Here is a 16339-nt window from a genome sequence, read left to right on the forward strand (position 1 = left end):
TGAGGTTTTTAGAGCATTTTGACACTTATGCACTGTTTCCATGGTAACGGCAGACATTTTGGAAATTCCAACGCCAAATTACGCATCTACCAATGTTGCTCATCGTTACTATGAAGTTTCAAAAAATTTGGAGCATTTTGAAATTTTTGTCGATCGGGTGACATAAATACTGAACTCAAAACGGAAAGTCACAAATCAAATGACAAAATCAAAAGCTCAAACAGACCAAACGAATGGACAACAAATGTCACAAAACCGAAACAACTTCATAGTTCACACCTCATACAGTATTTTTACTATGAAATCAAATTAACTTTTCAGAACAAAATTCACATTTCAGCACTACATTCAAAGGCACAAAAAAACTTAGGAAATTGCATTTGTTCCATTTCAAACTATATATGAAGAGTTCAATGCAACATTTTATAACGAGAAATGTTAAATAATTCGTTAACTTAAATAAGCATGGTGTATGATATATGTTGGAGTGTGTTAAAAGAGTGATTCGTATCCAAAATATAGCTTTTTGCCATGATGTAACTTTGGTTGATAAACTGTGCATCTTTACAAATGTATGTGATTTCTGACTTTAGCGGGAAAATCTTAACACTTATTTGAACCTTTTCTAATGCATGTAAAGACACAAGTCGAAATATGATTTTAAGCAATTATAAAGAATATAACAGTAAATTGTTATACTTGAGAAATCTGCTTGCTGGCGCAATAAAATGATCGATGGGCGGACATTTATATGTAACATCAGAAAAAAGAATTATGTAAACTAAATATAAAATAAGATTTTTAAATGAGACAACTCTCCAGCAGGGTCATTGCACGCCAAAATATGCAACCTCATACTGCATAGCAAGATATAATGGGCTCAGAACAAACAAAAACAAATATGTAATTCTTCATGTTTACTTCTGTCACCAATCGTACACATACAACAATGATTGCTAGGAAATTATCCGTTTTGTTTAGATCCTTTTCTTGATATTAAGACTATAAAATAACAGCTTTTATTGTTTTGTACGCTTCCAAAACTGACTAATACAAGGTTAGTCACAACATTTGTTGTCTGACTGTTACAATGTTTTAATCGGTGTGCATCTGAACGAAAGCATCCTGTTTGTTAGTTTTAACTATTGCTTTAGGCTGTTAGTACGGAGTAACTTCTAACCTCGGAAATCATCGAAAATTGCACTTGTTTTTATACTAAAAAATAAAGAAAGCCATTACTTATCGACCTTTGTTTTTACTTTTTATGTATCGTACATGGTGTTCATCACAAATATTTGACCACAGAACAAATAAATACTGCAGGGTTTTAATCTAATTCCGTCGGTTATAGTGTACTTTTACAGAGATTGTAACTTTTAACGCTTCTTTGGAAGCTTTAGTGAGTTCCTGGTGAAATAAACAACTCTACAACTAACAATTATACACAAAATCGGAAAAAAATATATAGCCTAAGCGATTTGCCAAACGTAAATGGTATATATAGTCGCAATCTAAATCTCTACAAAACAAACTTGACACTCATATTGTGAATAGTTAGAACATGCTAATGTTTTACTTAAAAGTTGAATACCTATATAGGTGAAAACTATAACTAAAGGTATGCATCAATTGCATAAAAAGGCAAAAGGCTAGATGAAGTGATACACATTTTTACATTATATAAACCCTTAAGCTGAATAAAACTGTATTTCAATTTCTTGTGTACAATTTGGAAATTAGTATGGCGTTCATTATCACTGGACTAGTATAATTTGTTTAGGGGCCAGCTGAAGGACGCCTCCGGGTGCGGGAATTTCTCGCTACATTGAAGACCTGTTGGTGACCCTCTGCTGTTGTTTTTTATTTGGTCGGGTTGTTGTCTCTTTGACACATTCCCCATTTCCATTTTCAATTTTATTCAATAATATAAACTTGTACTAAAGCAAGTAATATGATGTACCTAGTCATCCTCCTATTTCCCAGGCTTGCTAATAACATACGATACCTATTTCTTTAACGCATTGCATATTTTCCAGGAATAACATTGAAACCAAAGAAATAGAACACCCACATGAGCGTGGACACACACAAATGAGCATGGACACACACAAATGACCATGGACACACACAAACCAGTACAGTCTATCAAATTAAAAAAAAAGATGATGTTCCCATTGCATGTTCTTAGAACCATTGTATGTCTATTTAAAGCGTGTGTGTCCTAACAATCAATCCCTTTTCAATTTGCTAAGAGGCAATGTTAGATATTTGGAGTATGATCCGGAAACTGGTTGATACTAAAATTTACGTTTATATCTTCTAGAACTTTTCGGGCCACAAAATAATATCTTTGAAAATGGCGGGAGTTATTTTACTATTTTAACTGACAGCTATGTCGATATCGTGAAATATCGTGCACAATATACTCATGTTTTGCCATTAACCGCTGAGAAAATTAGAATGTTTTGGGTTTCTTGATCCATAAAATAAGTTTTCATTTCCAATGTATCCCTCGTTCATCATTTTATCTATTATGTTTATCCCATAAGTAATTTCTAGTTTTAATAGTACTTCTAGGTCGCAATGTTTTTCAAGTATATGAAATTATATTTTTTAGATTCGATCAGCTTCATGGATAGTTAAACGAGGTCTTATAATATACCATCAGTTAAAGGAAAACAGGCCAGCCGGTTTCAATTTAATGATAAAATTCATAGACGATAGGTAAACATAAATATTTTTCACTATTCACAATAAACACCATCCAAACAAGTATGATGGAAAGCGTTTCAAGTTACTTCTCAATATTGCGTAAATGCCATTTTCAGTTGTTTACTAAATTTTAAGTGTAAACATATACTGACTACTGAAGATATTCGACTCTTTTGAAGTATGACGGACCTTCGAGACAAACTTATTGAACTTCAATAATAAGATATGCTGGGTATACTTCCCTGACACACAGTACTACTGAGTAGTCCATTCAACACAAATACCAAGACGACAGCTAAAGGGCAATACCAACAACACAAATAACAAGACGACAGCTAAAGGGCAATACCAACAACACAAATAACAAGACGACAGCTAAAGGGCAATACCAACAACACAAATAACAAGACGACATCTAAAGGACAATACCAACAACCCAAATAACAAGACGACATCTAAAGGACAATACCAAAAAAACACAAATAACAAGACAACATCTAAAGGGAAATACCAACAACACAAATAACAAGACGACATCTAAAGGACAATACCAACAACCCAAATAACAAGACGACATCTAAAGGACAATACCAACAACACAAATAACAAGACGACATCTAAAGGACAATACCAACAACCCAAATAACAAGATGACATCTAAAGGACAATACCAACAACCCAAATAACAAAACGACACCTAAAGGAAAATACCAACAACACAAATAACAAGACGACATCTAAAGAACAATACCAACAACACAAATAACAAGACGACATCTAAAGGGCAATACTAACAACACAAATAACAAAACGACATCTAAAGGACAATACCAACAACACAAATAACAAGACAACATCTAAAGGGCAATACCAACAACTCAAATAACAAGACGACATCTAAAGGACAATACCAACAACACAAATAACAAGACGACATCTAAAGGGCAATACTAACAACACAAATAACAAGACGACACCTAAAGGGCAATACCAACAACACAAATAACAAGACGACATCTAAAGGGCAATACCAACAACACAAATAACAAGACGACATCTAAAGGGCAATACCAACAACACAAATAACAAGACGACATCTAAAGGGCAATACCAACAACACAAATAACAAGACGACGTCTAAAGGACAATATCAAGAACACAAATAACAAAACGACACCTTAAGGGCAATACCAACAACACAAATAACAAGACGACATCTAAAGGACAATACCAACAACCCAAATAACAAGACGACAGCTAAAGGGCAATACCAACACCACTAATAACAAGACGACAGCTAAAGGGCAATACCAACCACCCAAATAACAAGACGACATCTAAAGGACAATACCAACAACACAAATAACAAGACGACATCTAAAGGACAATACCAACAACCCAAATAACAAAACGACACCTAAAGGGCAATACCAACAACCCAAATAACAAAACGACACCTAAAGGGCAATACCAACAACACAAATAACAAAACGACACCTAAAGGACAATACCAACAACACAAATAACAAGACGACATCTAAAGGACAATACCAACAACACAAATAACAAGACGACATCTAAAGGGCAATACTAACAACACAAATAACAAGACGACATCTAAAGGACAATACCAACAACACAAATAACACAAATAACAAAACGACACCTAAAGGGCAATACCAACAACCCAAATAACAAAACGACACCTAAAGGGAAATACCAACAACACAAATAATAAAACGACATCTAAAGGACAATACCAACAACCCAAATAACAAAACGACACCTAAAGGGAAATACCAACTACACAAATAACAAGACGACATCTAAAGGACAATACCAACAACACAAATAACAAGACGACATCTAAAGGGCAATACTAACAACACAAATAACAAGACGACACCTAAAGGCAATACCAACAACACAAATAACAAGACGACATCTAAAGGGCAATACCAACAACACAAATAACAAGACGACATCTAAAGGGCAATACCAACAACACAAATAACAAGACGACATCTAAAGGGCAATACCAACAACACAAATAACAAGACGACATCTAAAGGGCAATACCAACAACACAAATAACAAGACGACACCTAAAGGGCAATACCAACAACACAAATAACAAGACGACATCTAAAGGACAATACCAACAACACAAATAACAAAACGACATCTAAAGGACAATACCAACAATACAAATAACAAAACGACACCTAAAGGGCAATACCAACAACACAAATAACAAGACGACATCTAAAGGGCAATACCAACAACACAAATAACAAAATGACACCTAAAGGGCAATACCAACAACACAAATAACAAAACGACACCTAAAGGGCAATACCAACAACACAAATAACAAAACGACACCTAAAGGGCAATACCAACAACACAAATAACACAAATAACACAACGACATCTAAAGGGCAATACCAACAACACAAATAACAAGACGACATCTAAAGGGCAATACCAACAACCAAATCTAAAGGGCAATACCAAACAATTCACAAATAACCAGACGACAATTAGCGGGAAAAATCAAGACCACAAATAACCATACGACATCTACAGAGCAAAACCAACAAAAAAAATCACTCTACGAAATCTAGAAGGACAATACCAACAACACAAATAACCAGACGATATCTTAAGGCCAATACCAAAAACACAAATAACCAGACGACATCTAGAGGACATGTATAACGAGACATCTAAAGAGCAACATCAACATCAAAATTAACCAGACGACTTCTAGAGAGCAACATCAACAACACAAATAACAAGACGAAATCTCGAGGACAACATTAACAACACAAATAACCAGACGACAACTAGAGGACAACATCAACAACACAAAAAGACAGACGACATCTAATAAGAGGAAAACGTCAACAAGAAACTCAGATTATTTATTTTTTTTCGAGTAAATCGCGAGCTAAAATCAGGAAATTGATATAGACTAGTGATAAACAATTGTATAGTACTGAAATGCATTTTGTTTTAAATTTCGTTCAGACATTTTGTGACATTCATTGACATTTCAAGGTTATTCGCCCGTTTCAAACAACAAAATGTTGTATAATTACATTATTCCTTTTAAACTGTATAAATTTCTCAGTTATGATTTGATTTATCAATCTTCAAATTATAAAAATGATGGTATCTAGCTTTATATAACTTCTCGATCCAACAAGACACATTAAAAGTACATTTTGTACAATACTTCTCTAGACATACATCATCCCATTCAGTAACTATGTATGAAATCAGAGATGAACTTGTCTTTTGTCCAACATATTACAGCCTTTCAGTGAGATTGTTTTGCTAAATTTAAAAATAATCTACCAGGTTATTAATTTTAAAAGAATTCAAGGCCAATAACCCTAAGTAACTGTCACCAACCAGTACTTATTATTAAAACGTTGTCAACTGTCACGTGTTCTGCGCATGAGGAAACGATCTTGGTGGTATGAATTTCTAACGAATATGAAATATATAATTCATTCTACAACGAATATTGTGTACCAGTTTCCTGGCCAGGCCTAGTTTTGTGGTTTTAATTTAAACGTCTATAAACAGTTGTTCAGATTCTGTTGTACTAGTTACGTACCATTTATTGACCTTCTTGATTTTTCAAACTGACTGAACAAATTCAATGGAACCATTCATTCTTTAGTAATTGGTGTATTTTTGTAGACGTTTGAATAAATCGAAAGAACCGACAAATCAATTATTGTTATTCTTTTCAAACGTCAAGTTCCGTCTTAATTTTTGATAAGCATTAAATAGAAACACGTAATCACGAAACAAAACAAAAATTGTTTTATTTCGCTTATTATAAAACGAATTTCTTACTTGAGTCTGCGTTCGACCTAAGTTAAATAACAAACCGTATCCAGATAAACATTTAAATATTGTGTTATAGATGTTTCAAACAAGAGAGTATTCAGTGTCAATGTATTTGAAGGTTTATTGACGCTTCTATAAGAAGGTCATTAAATGTAGGGTATGTATATTGATAGATATATATAAACAATATTATTGATGGTTAAAAAACTGAGCATTTATATTAATATATGTTTACTATAAAAGCCTAACTAGACCGCAAATGTACCTTTGCTCAATTTCAAATGTTCCCTACGTTTTCTCTTGACATTGAAACGTTTGAAGGCCAGATATATATTAAGATTTGAGCATTAAGAGTTTAAGATTCCATTACACCTCATCATTTCCTCCAAAATGCCACAGAGATAACAACCATAAGTCAAATGCGCCCTCAAAGTATGAGTAAACCCATACCGTATAACAAGTTACAACAACGAGTAAACCTCATACCGTATAGTAGGCTAAATCAACGAGTAAACCTCATATCGTATAGTAGGCTAAATCAACGAGTAAATCCCATACCGTATAGTAGGCTAAATCAACGAGTAAACCCCATACCATATAGTAGGCTAAATCAACGAGTAAACCCCATACCGTATAGTAGACTAAATCAATTAGTAAACCCCATAACGTATAGTAGGCTAAATCAACGAGTAAACCCCATACCGTATAGTAGGCTAAATCAATTAGTAAACCCCATAACGTATAGTAGGCTAAATCAACGAGTAAACCCCATACCGTATAGTAGGCTAAATCAATTAGTAAAACCCCATACCGTATAGTAGGCTAAATCAATTAGTAAACCCCATACCGTATAGTAGGCTAAATCAATTAGTAAACCCCATACCGTATAGTAGGCTAAATCAATTAGTAAACCCCATACCGTATAGTAGGCTAAATCAATTACTAAACCCCATACCGTATAGTAGGCTAAATCAATTAGTAAACCCCATACCGTATAGTAGGCTAAATCAACGAGTAAACCCCATACCGTATAGTAGGCTAAATCAATTAGTAAAACCCCATACCGTATAGTAGGCTAAATCAAATAGTAAACCCCATACCGTATAGTAGGCTAAATCAATTAGTAAAAATATCATGTCTAATTATCGACCAATTGCTCTACTATCATCTGTGTCCAAGATCCTTGAAAAAGACATCTACAAGGCTATCTATGAGTTCTGTGAATTTAATGACTTACTCATCAGTGAAAATTCGGGCTTTAAGAAAAACGATTCAACAATGAATCAACTAATTACTATTACTCATGAAATTTACAAGTCATTAGATAGCGGTAAAGATGTATGTACAATCTTTTTAGATGTTTCAAAGGCCTTTGATAAGGTTTGGCACAAAGGCCTGATTTTCAAACTTAAACAATTTGGCATATGTGGCTCACTTTTGTCTCTTGTAGAGAATTACCTCTCAGGTCGTACTCAAAGAGTCGTTATTAATGGTCAGACATCATCGAGTCAAAACACCTATGCTGGTGTACCCAAGGGCTCTATACTCGGTCCTTTGCTTTTTCTTATATATGTGAATGATATTAAAGATGGAATTGTCAGCAATATCAAACTGTTTGCTTATGATACGTCCCTTGTCAAACAAATTGATGACATCTCTGATTGTTTCCAAACTCTGAACAGTGACCTCGTCACGTTGAACACATGGGCCCAGCAATGGTGTGTAACATTCAATGCAGAAAAAACGGAGTATCTTATTATTTCTAAGAAGAAGCAAATACCACACTACCCTCCATTGATCTTAAATAATGTAAATATAAAGAGAGTTACATGCCATAAACATTTAGGTCTTATCTTGAATGATAAACTTTCTTGGACCGATCATATTGCTGATATTTATAAGAAATGTCATAATAAACTGAACACTATCTTGAGGATGCGACATATATTACCTAGATTATGCATTGAAAAATTATATAAAACATTTGTTCGTTCATTGCTAGATTATGCAGATGTCATCTATGATGACTGCAATAGCGCCGATTCTGCAAACATTGATCATGTACAGAGACGTGCCTGCATTATATCTACTGGGGCAATCAGGGTCACAAAACATGTCACTTTATTGAAAGAGGTTGGTCTTGAGCTTCTCAAAACACGCCGTCAAGTTCATAGACTTACATACTTGTACAAAATTAAAAATCATCTTGTCCCAGATTATCTTTGTAATTTTCATCCATTGTTCCATCATAATACTGAAAACTATAACTTAAGACGACATGCTAACCTGATACCCATCAGGTCAAGAACAGTAGCATACTATAACTCTTTTCTTCTAGCTACGATTAGAGACTGGAATAGTTTGTCAGCTGAACTAATTACAGCAACATCTTTGGCAAGTTTCAAAAGGTTGTTAAAGAAGAATCTCAATTTGTGTAGTAAAAAAATATATTCACGAGGACATGGTTATGAGAAAAAGATTCATACTAGATTACGCTTAGCGCTTAGTGCTTTTAATGACCACTTGTATAACTATAATCTAACATTAAATAGGTTTTGCGATTTCTGCCCAAGGAACTGCATTGAAAACACTGAGCACTATTTAATTCATTGCGCCCGTTACACGAACTATCGGATTACTCTTCTACTTGGAATTAAGAATCTGCTTTGTCCAGATATAAATATAGCAATGTTGCGGGATCTATGTCCCAACTATCTGAGCAAAATATTAATAGAAGGTAGTGATGATTTGTCTGATGATACTAATTTAGAGATGTTTGAGTGTGTGTTTCGATTTATTAAATCTTCGAACAGATTTTCTCGATAGCTTAAAAACTTTTTTTGACCTGATTGTGCTCAAAATTGTCTTTCCATAATCACTATTTTATATTACTGAATCATACATGTTTGTTAATTCGTGTGCATGTGAGTAAAAATGAGCGAGTGATTGGATGGGTGTGTAGTATTTGTATGTCTTGTCCTGTACATATTGTCTTGTCTTGTGTTTAACATGTTTGTATTCAAAACTTTGATAATTATGAATCTGTATATATCTATGTTGAGGAGATCCACGCGTAGCCTCTGGCTGTTGGCAATCCTCTTTAAATAAATAAAGAATTAAATTAATTAGTAAACCCCATACCGTATAGTAGGCTAAATCAATTAGTAAACCCCATACCGTATAGTAGGCTAAATCAATTAGTAAACCCCATACCGTATAGTAGGCTAAATCAACGAGTAAACCCCATACCGTATAGTAGGCTAAACCAATTAGTAAACCCCATACCGTATAGTAGGCTAAATCAATTAGTAAACCCCATACCGTATAGTAGGATAAATCAATTAGTAAATACCATACCGTATAAGAGGCTTTTTTGTACTAGCAGTGCTACTATATGGGGCGGAATGCTGGAGAATGACAGAAAAAGACATCAACAAGCTCTCCAGTTTTCACAACGGTTGCCTTAGAAAGATATTAAGGATATTCTGGCCGCGTAAAATCACAAACAAAGACCTCCATGAAACAACAGGATCCAACAACATGGAGACTTTATTGAAGCAGAAAAGATGGAGATGGATTGGCCATGTTCTTAGAAGACCAGCAGAGGACTTGACCAGAGTAGCCCTAAGATGGACACCTGAGGGGAAAAGGAAGAAAGGACGCCCCAAAACAACTTGGAGAAGAACAGTTGAAGCTGAAATGAAAGAACATGGAATCAGCTGGGGTGTAATAGAAAAGAAAGCACAGAACAGAGATGAGTGGAAAGAACTAGTCCTTGCCCTATGTGCCCCCGGGCATAATAAGGACTAGGTAGGTAGGTATAAGAGGCTAAATCAATTAGTAAACCCCATACCTTATAGTAGGCTAAATCAACGAGTAAACCCCATACCGTATAGAAATCTTCAGCAATAAGCAAAACTAGTAGCTTTATCAATATACAGAAACACATACTGTATAGTTAGCTATAAGAATGAACAAAACCATGACCGTATAGTAAGCTGCAACAATGAACAAAGCCCATACAGCATAGTAAGCTTAAATAATGAACAAAACCCATACAGTAAGGAAGCTTCAACAATTTACAAAACCCTTACCGTATAGTAAGCTATAACAATAAGCAAAACCCATATCGAATAGTAAGCTATAACAATAAGCAAAAACCATATCGAATAGTAAGCTATAACAATAAGCAAAACCCATATCGAATAGTAAGCTGCAAAAATGAAAAAAGCCATACCGAAAAGTAAGCTACGACGATGAGCAAACTCATACCGTATAGTAAGCTTCAACTTTATACAAAACCAATACTCTATAGTAAGCTACAACAATGAACAAAACCCATACCGTATAGTTAGCGTCAACAATATACAAAACCCATACCGTACAGTAAGCTACAACAATAAGCAAATCCCATACCGTAAAGTAAGCTCAACAATGAACAAACCTATATCACACAAAATCTATACCAGCTTATGGTTAATAAAGGCACTGTTATCTTGATCCTTTAATTGTATGTTGCAGCTAGGTTAATGTTTCAATAACAACTATACCTGTCTTATTTGTTGATTCTTTACTTATTAAATTATCCAAATGCATAAGCTTCAAGATTCTTTTATCATAGTTTCATGACGGATGCACTTGTAGTTTAAGTTGTGGATAGCTGGGACTAGTATAATAGTCCCAGTAGATAGTCATAATCTTTTATTTCTGCTTATGTAAAGGCCAGTCAAGACATTAAAGTTCTGTTTTAAATTAATGCAACTGAACGTTTAGAACACTGTATATTTTTATTATAAAAGGATAACTTCCATCAAGACAAATTTCCCTCTATTAAACATTGAAATACCTAAATATGCCATTACAGATATCATTTTAAGACTGGACTAAAAATGTGTACTTAAAATGAGTGAGTAAAGTAACACTTATATAAAGTGTCAGACATATAAGACACTAATCCCTTTCAATTACATTACAAAATCATAGTAATAACCACACAATATGAAATGTATTTCATAATTTATTCATGCATGCTATAGACATACATCTGGCGGTATCCATTATACACATTTAAAAAGATCGATATTTCGAAACGGGCAATTCTATTTTGTTTGTTTCTTAAGATGACATAATACATAGTACGACGGTTATAAAACAGAGTATTATATAATGTAAGCCCCATGCCGTTTTATTTCCGTTTTTTTTTATTTACCTCATATGGTAAATTACAATAATAACAGTGATACGTAGCCCCAATCTCCCATACAGACAGAGTTATCGTCCTTTCCTCCTGATCTCCCATACAGACAGAGTTATCGTCCATAATAACTCTGTCTGTATAGGAGATTGACGTAGCCCCATGCCGTTTTATTTCCGGTTTTTGTTTTTTACCTCACATGGTAAATTACAATAATAACAGTGATACGTACGTGAGAATAAAACATGCATACAAATCATCTCTTCATGTAGAAAATTGTCAAGAATCAGCTCATATATCGAGCACCTTATCCAACTGCACCGGTTGAACCAACAAAAAAACAATTTTTGTTTAAGGCGGAGGGTCTATTTTTAAAAAATCATGCGTAAATATGACAGTTTTTTTATATAGATTAGACCGTTAATTTTCCCGTTTGAATGGTTTTACACGAGTAATTTTGGGGCCCTATATAGCTTGTTGTTCGGTGTGAGCCAAGGCTCCGTGTTGGAGGCCGTACCTTGACCTTTAATGGTTTACTTTTATAAAGTGTTATTTGGATAGAGAGTTGTCTCTTTGACACTCATACCACATCTTCCTATATCTATGTAGAACGGGAATATGTGTGTTTAAATGCTTGGACGGAAACTTCCGAAGTTAGCAGATTATATCTTTGAAATAAGTTCCTTCGAACGATAAGTGAAAGTATTGTTTGAAACAGTCTTGTTTTGTTTTTCTATAGATGTAATTGTTGTTGTTTTTTTGTGTTTTTTTTTTTTTTTGTTTTTTTTTTTTTAAATACTGGTATTACTGAAAAGTTATTTTACGTAATGTGTGCGTCCATCCTTCTCGTGCTTTTGACATTTTATTAGAATTTGGTTAAGATGGATTATATTTGTTTGGCTCTGTATTGGTTAAGAGCTACATATCTTTATGAATTTAAATCTTGGCTTTGACCACATACTTAGTGGTGGTGTTGACCTAGTATACAAAATTAAAAACTTTCAGAAATATTGAAATACGTGTCAAGTTTTTGAGCTAGATAACATATTCTGATTTCTATTTTATAAAGCGTACAATAGATGTGGTGGTTCTTATATAGATTGAACATCTCTTTTTCAGTTCGTCTATATCTAAGGGAACTTGCTGTACCTTTTACAAGATCAAAGGATACAGCGTTTATTGTCAAAACTATTGGAATGTAACACTATAATTGTACATGAATTTATGTTAAATAATGTTTAGCTCGGTCTTTCATTTCTCATTTGAATGTCTAAATCAGATATATACTATGTGCATTAGTTATAAACGACGTAGGAATCTTCAAAAACTCAACGTGTCAAGGTCACAGTATATGGTTTCCAACAGTTACCAGTCGTCCGTATCACATTGTAAATTTAAAAATAGCCAAAGGGGGCTTATTTTGATATCTAGTCTTAAATTGTTTTAAATAATGAGAATTTTATGGTTATATATATAAACGGAGAGATACATTAACCGAAGAGCCAGTAAACTCTTGTTATCGAACAATTACTCAGTACTAATAAACGAAATGAAGAAAAGAATCAGCAACCCAAATAAAACGAAAAAACATATTAAATGAATACTGTCAAATTAAGATGTGTTTTTTTTTCTACTACTCGTAGAATGATTTTGGTGATACATGTCGTAGTGAACATGCATGAAATATGTGCCACCCGACGTTAAGATACCAACAAGCAATCAATCTGTTGATAAATACTATTAAAAGAAATCTTAGAGTACTTATAACTTTTCTTTTAATTCTTACTATTCAATTCGATTGTTCTTTATAAATGGAAAATATTTTAAAACACAATAACGTCTTTACAAGCACATACTCGTGATGTTAATAAACTGGACTATAAAAATTGTTTTCGCCAATTCTACAGAACTCAATAAAATTTCCTCATGTCACAAATGAATTAACACATTTGTATTAAAGGGTACATTGTGTTTCCCGAGGCAAACAATGTACTTATCAACAAACTACAAAATGTATTTAAGTATATAACAATCCCCCTGACCAGGGTAGGATTACGTAAAGGTTTAGTATGGGGTAAATTACGATATTTTTTATGCTATTGTTAAGCTTTTCAAATATTGAGACTGTTTTGAGTTTTATATTTTGTCGAAAGTTATCCATTAGTTGACTGGTTGAATCAGATTAGTTCCCCCCCCTTTCCAACAAAAAAATTAACACATTTTAAGTTCTTCAAATCAGCTGTTAAGTCATACATTCGTGGATGTTCGGTTTTGTATACTTTTTTATCACTGTTTCGTAGCAGTATTCTTTAAATGTTGACTTTTTCAAAAAAAAATATTTATACAGCATTTTTTGTATAGATTCGTCTGTCTGGAATTTGATTGCATATTCACAGATTATACAAAACGAAGCGCACATCTTAAAAGACACGAATCTGCTATCACTTTAAGGTATAATTGAGAGGTTCGTAGCAAGGTTTCAACTTGCAACAAACCCCTCAATCATGGCATGATGTGGTAGCATATTGTGCGCTTCAATATAGTGGCGTTCTCTTAGTTGTTTTTCGTGATGTGCAGGTATTTATATTACTTGTACGTAAGGAATATCAAGATTTATGTCATACAATACGCATAAGAGCATCTTGATTTTTTTTTTATGAAAAATTAAAAGACGTGAACATTTATACTTAATCTGCATCATGCATGGTGCAGTGTCCGTAAAACCAAACTACTTTCGATCTGATCTGAAATGGTGAGACAGAGCGAAAACTAGTACAATTGTGTATTACTTTAAAGACACACGAAATGCCGTCGGCAGTTGAAGTGTGGTCGATGGCTTTACGAGAACAGTCGAACTTAAAGATATATATACAATTTTGCAATTGGTTGTTATCTAAGGTTATTTAGTCACTGTTCATTTCATAATAACTTACTAATGGTCTGTCCCTCACGACAAAATAAATTTCATGTTTTACATGTTTTACATGAAATCGCAAAGTAATCAAAATAAATTTGGTATTTTATCTGTATATCTTTTAAAATCTTCATAGCCAGAAACCATTTGTCATAGATTGTTTTAAATGTTTTGTTAACGTCATTTGTGAAAGCGATGACACATAGCTTTTAATATTTAATATTTTATATTATAAAGAGGTTGAACTTCTCACATCCAATATCTTTAAGGAATATAATAAAAATTATATATTATATTTATATTCAGCGCATTCGGGGAGAAAAGGTATCAAAACAATGCATACAGTAATACAAAAAGTACATCCATGCATCAACATCGTATCGACCAACGTTAACTTGTCAACAAATGAGAGTAGTCTCAGTCAAAATTAAGCAGAAGTAGACAAACATACAATCAGAAAATCATATTATTGTTTATTCGTTACAAAAGTACATACATACATTGTGTAACGTCAATAAGTTAGCTTACATAATAATTACCAGATCAATACAATTAATTATAAGGTGCATGTGATTTGATTACACACTTGAAACTATTTTAATTGTTGCAAAATTTAAAGAGTCTCTTCGACAATGAATGTTATGGGTTTTTTTTATAAATTAACTTGTGTTGAAATGTTATAATAAAGATCGAAGATATCAGAAGTCTTTGTCGAAAGGTGCCATTTTAGAAAAAAAATATAAAGTCGAAGAATAGTAGTCTCCTTAAATAGCTAACTGTTTGACCTCTTTTTTATCCTTGTATACAGCAGTGGAAAATCTTTTGAATGTGAATTTAAATGCATATGAAACATGAGTAAATCACTATTTCATTGTTATGATCTCAGGATTAAAAGATCAATAATTTGTAATAACAATAAGCAGGTGTATATATAACATAACAGCACTTACCTTGAGAAACGTAAATAAGACAATATAGTAGGGTCCAGCAGCGTGCACCTGCCATTTTTTTCCTTTTTAAGAAACTTATACTTTGATGTTCATATCAATACTAATTAAACTAGTGTGTATACCGGGTATATATGTTCTTTAGGCTTTTCACAATTCATTGGTGTCACGTGACCCAAGTTTACCTGTATAACAGAAGTTAGCGTTCTATAATGCACTTGACCAGTGTTATAAGACAAATATTCTGCTTGAAGGAGTAGAGATCGGTTGATAGAATTTAGTGGAGCATATTGATGCATACTTAAAAAGATATATATGATCAGAAAACATGCAAACTGCTAATTCGCCTATATTAGACGATTGACCTTATAAGTATTTATAGAGCAGATCGGATGTAAACTGTGAAACCTTTCAAGAGAATTCAACTCACCTACTCGGGCACACTGACTTGCCATAACTATCTTTAATTTCCAATCAAAATTAATCTTTAAAATTGGATTATTTTCACTAAATGAATTGCTATATGTTTGCAAGGACGTATATTAGATGTTAGTTATACGTCCTTGATGTTTGCTAGCTATGCGATATGGGTATTTCTCATTATTAGCTTAAACATATTTATGTATAGTAGTTTGGGAAACAAGTTATTGCAACTTATACTTACCCCTTTCAACTTTGCTGGTGCGGGTTCAAGTGCTGCCTTGT

General features: G+C 33.5%; 1 protein-coding gene across 3 annotated transcripts in view; it reads right to left on the minus strand.

Moving 5' to 3' along the window:
- Positions 1-15777, minus strand: part of LOC143063292 (low-density lipoprotein receptor-related protein 2-like) — a 69555-nt gene extending 53778 nt beyond the window's left edge. For 2 of the 3 annotated variants that reach the window (XM_076235352.1, XM_076235351.1), the window contains exon 1: positions 15638-15776. In XM_076235352.1, coding sequence (XP_076091467.1) covers positions 15638-15692 — 55 coding nt within the window. In that variant the 5' untranslated portion in view covers positions 15693-15776. Of the gene's footprint in view, positions 1-15637 lie in introns of all 3 variants that reach the window. The other variant, XM_076235353.1, reaches the window with a different exon arrangement.
- Between the last annotated feature and the right edge of the window lie 562 nt (positions 15778-16339).

This window comes from Mytilus galloprovincialis, chromosome 2 (assembly GCF_965363235.1).
Source record: "Mytilus galloprovincialis chromosome 2, xbMytGall1.hap1.1, whole genome shotgun sequence".
Taxonomy (NCBI): domain Eukaryota; kingdom Metazoa; phylum Mollusca; class Bivalvia; order Mytilida; family Mytilidae; genus Mytilus; species Mytilus galloprovincialis.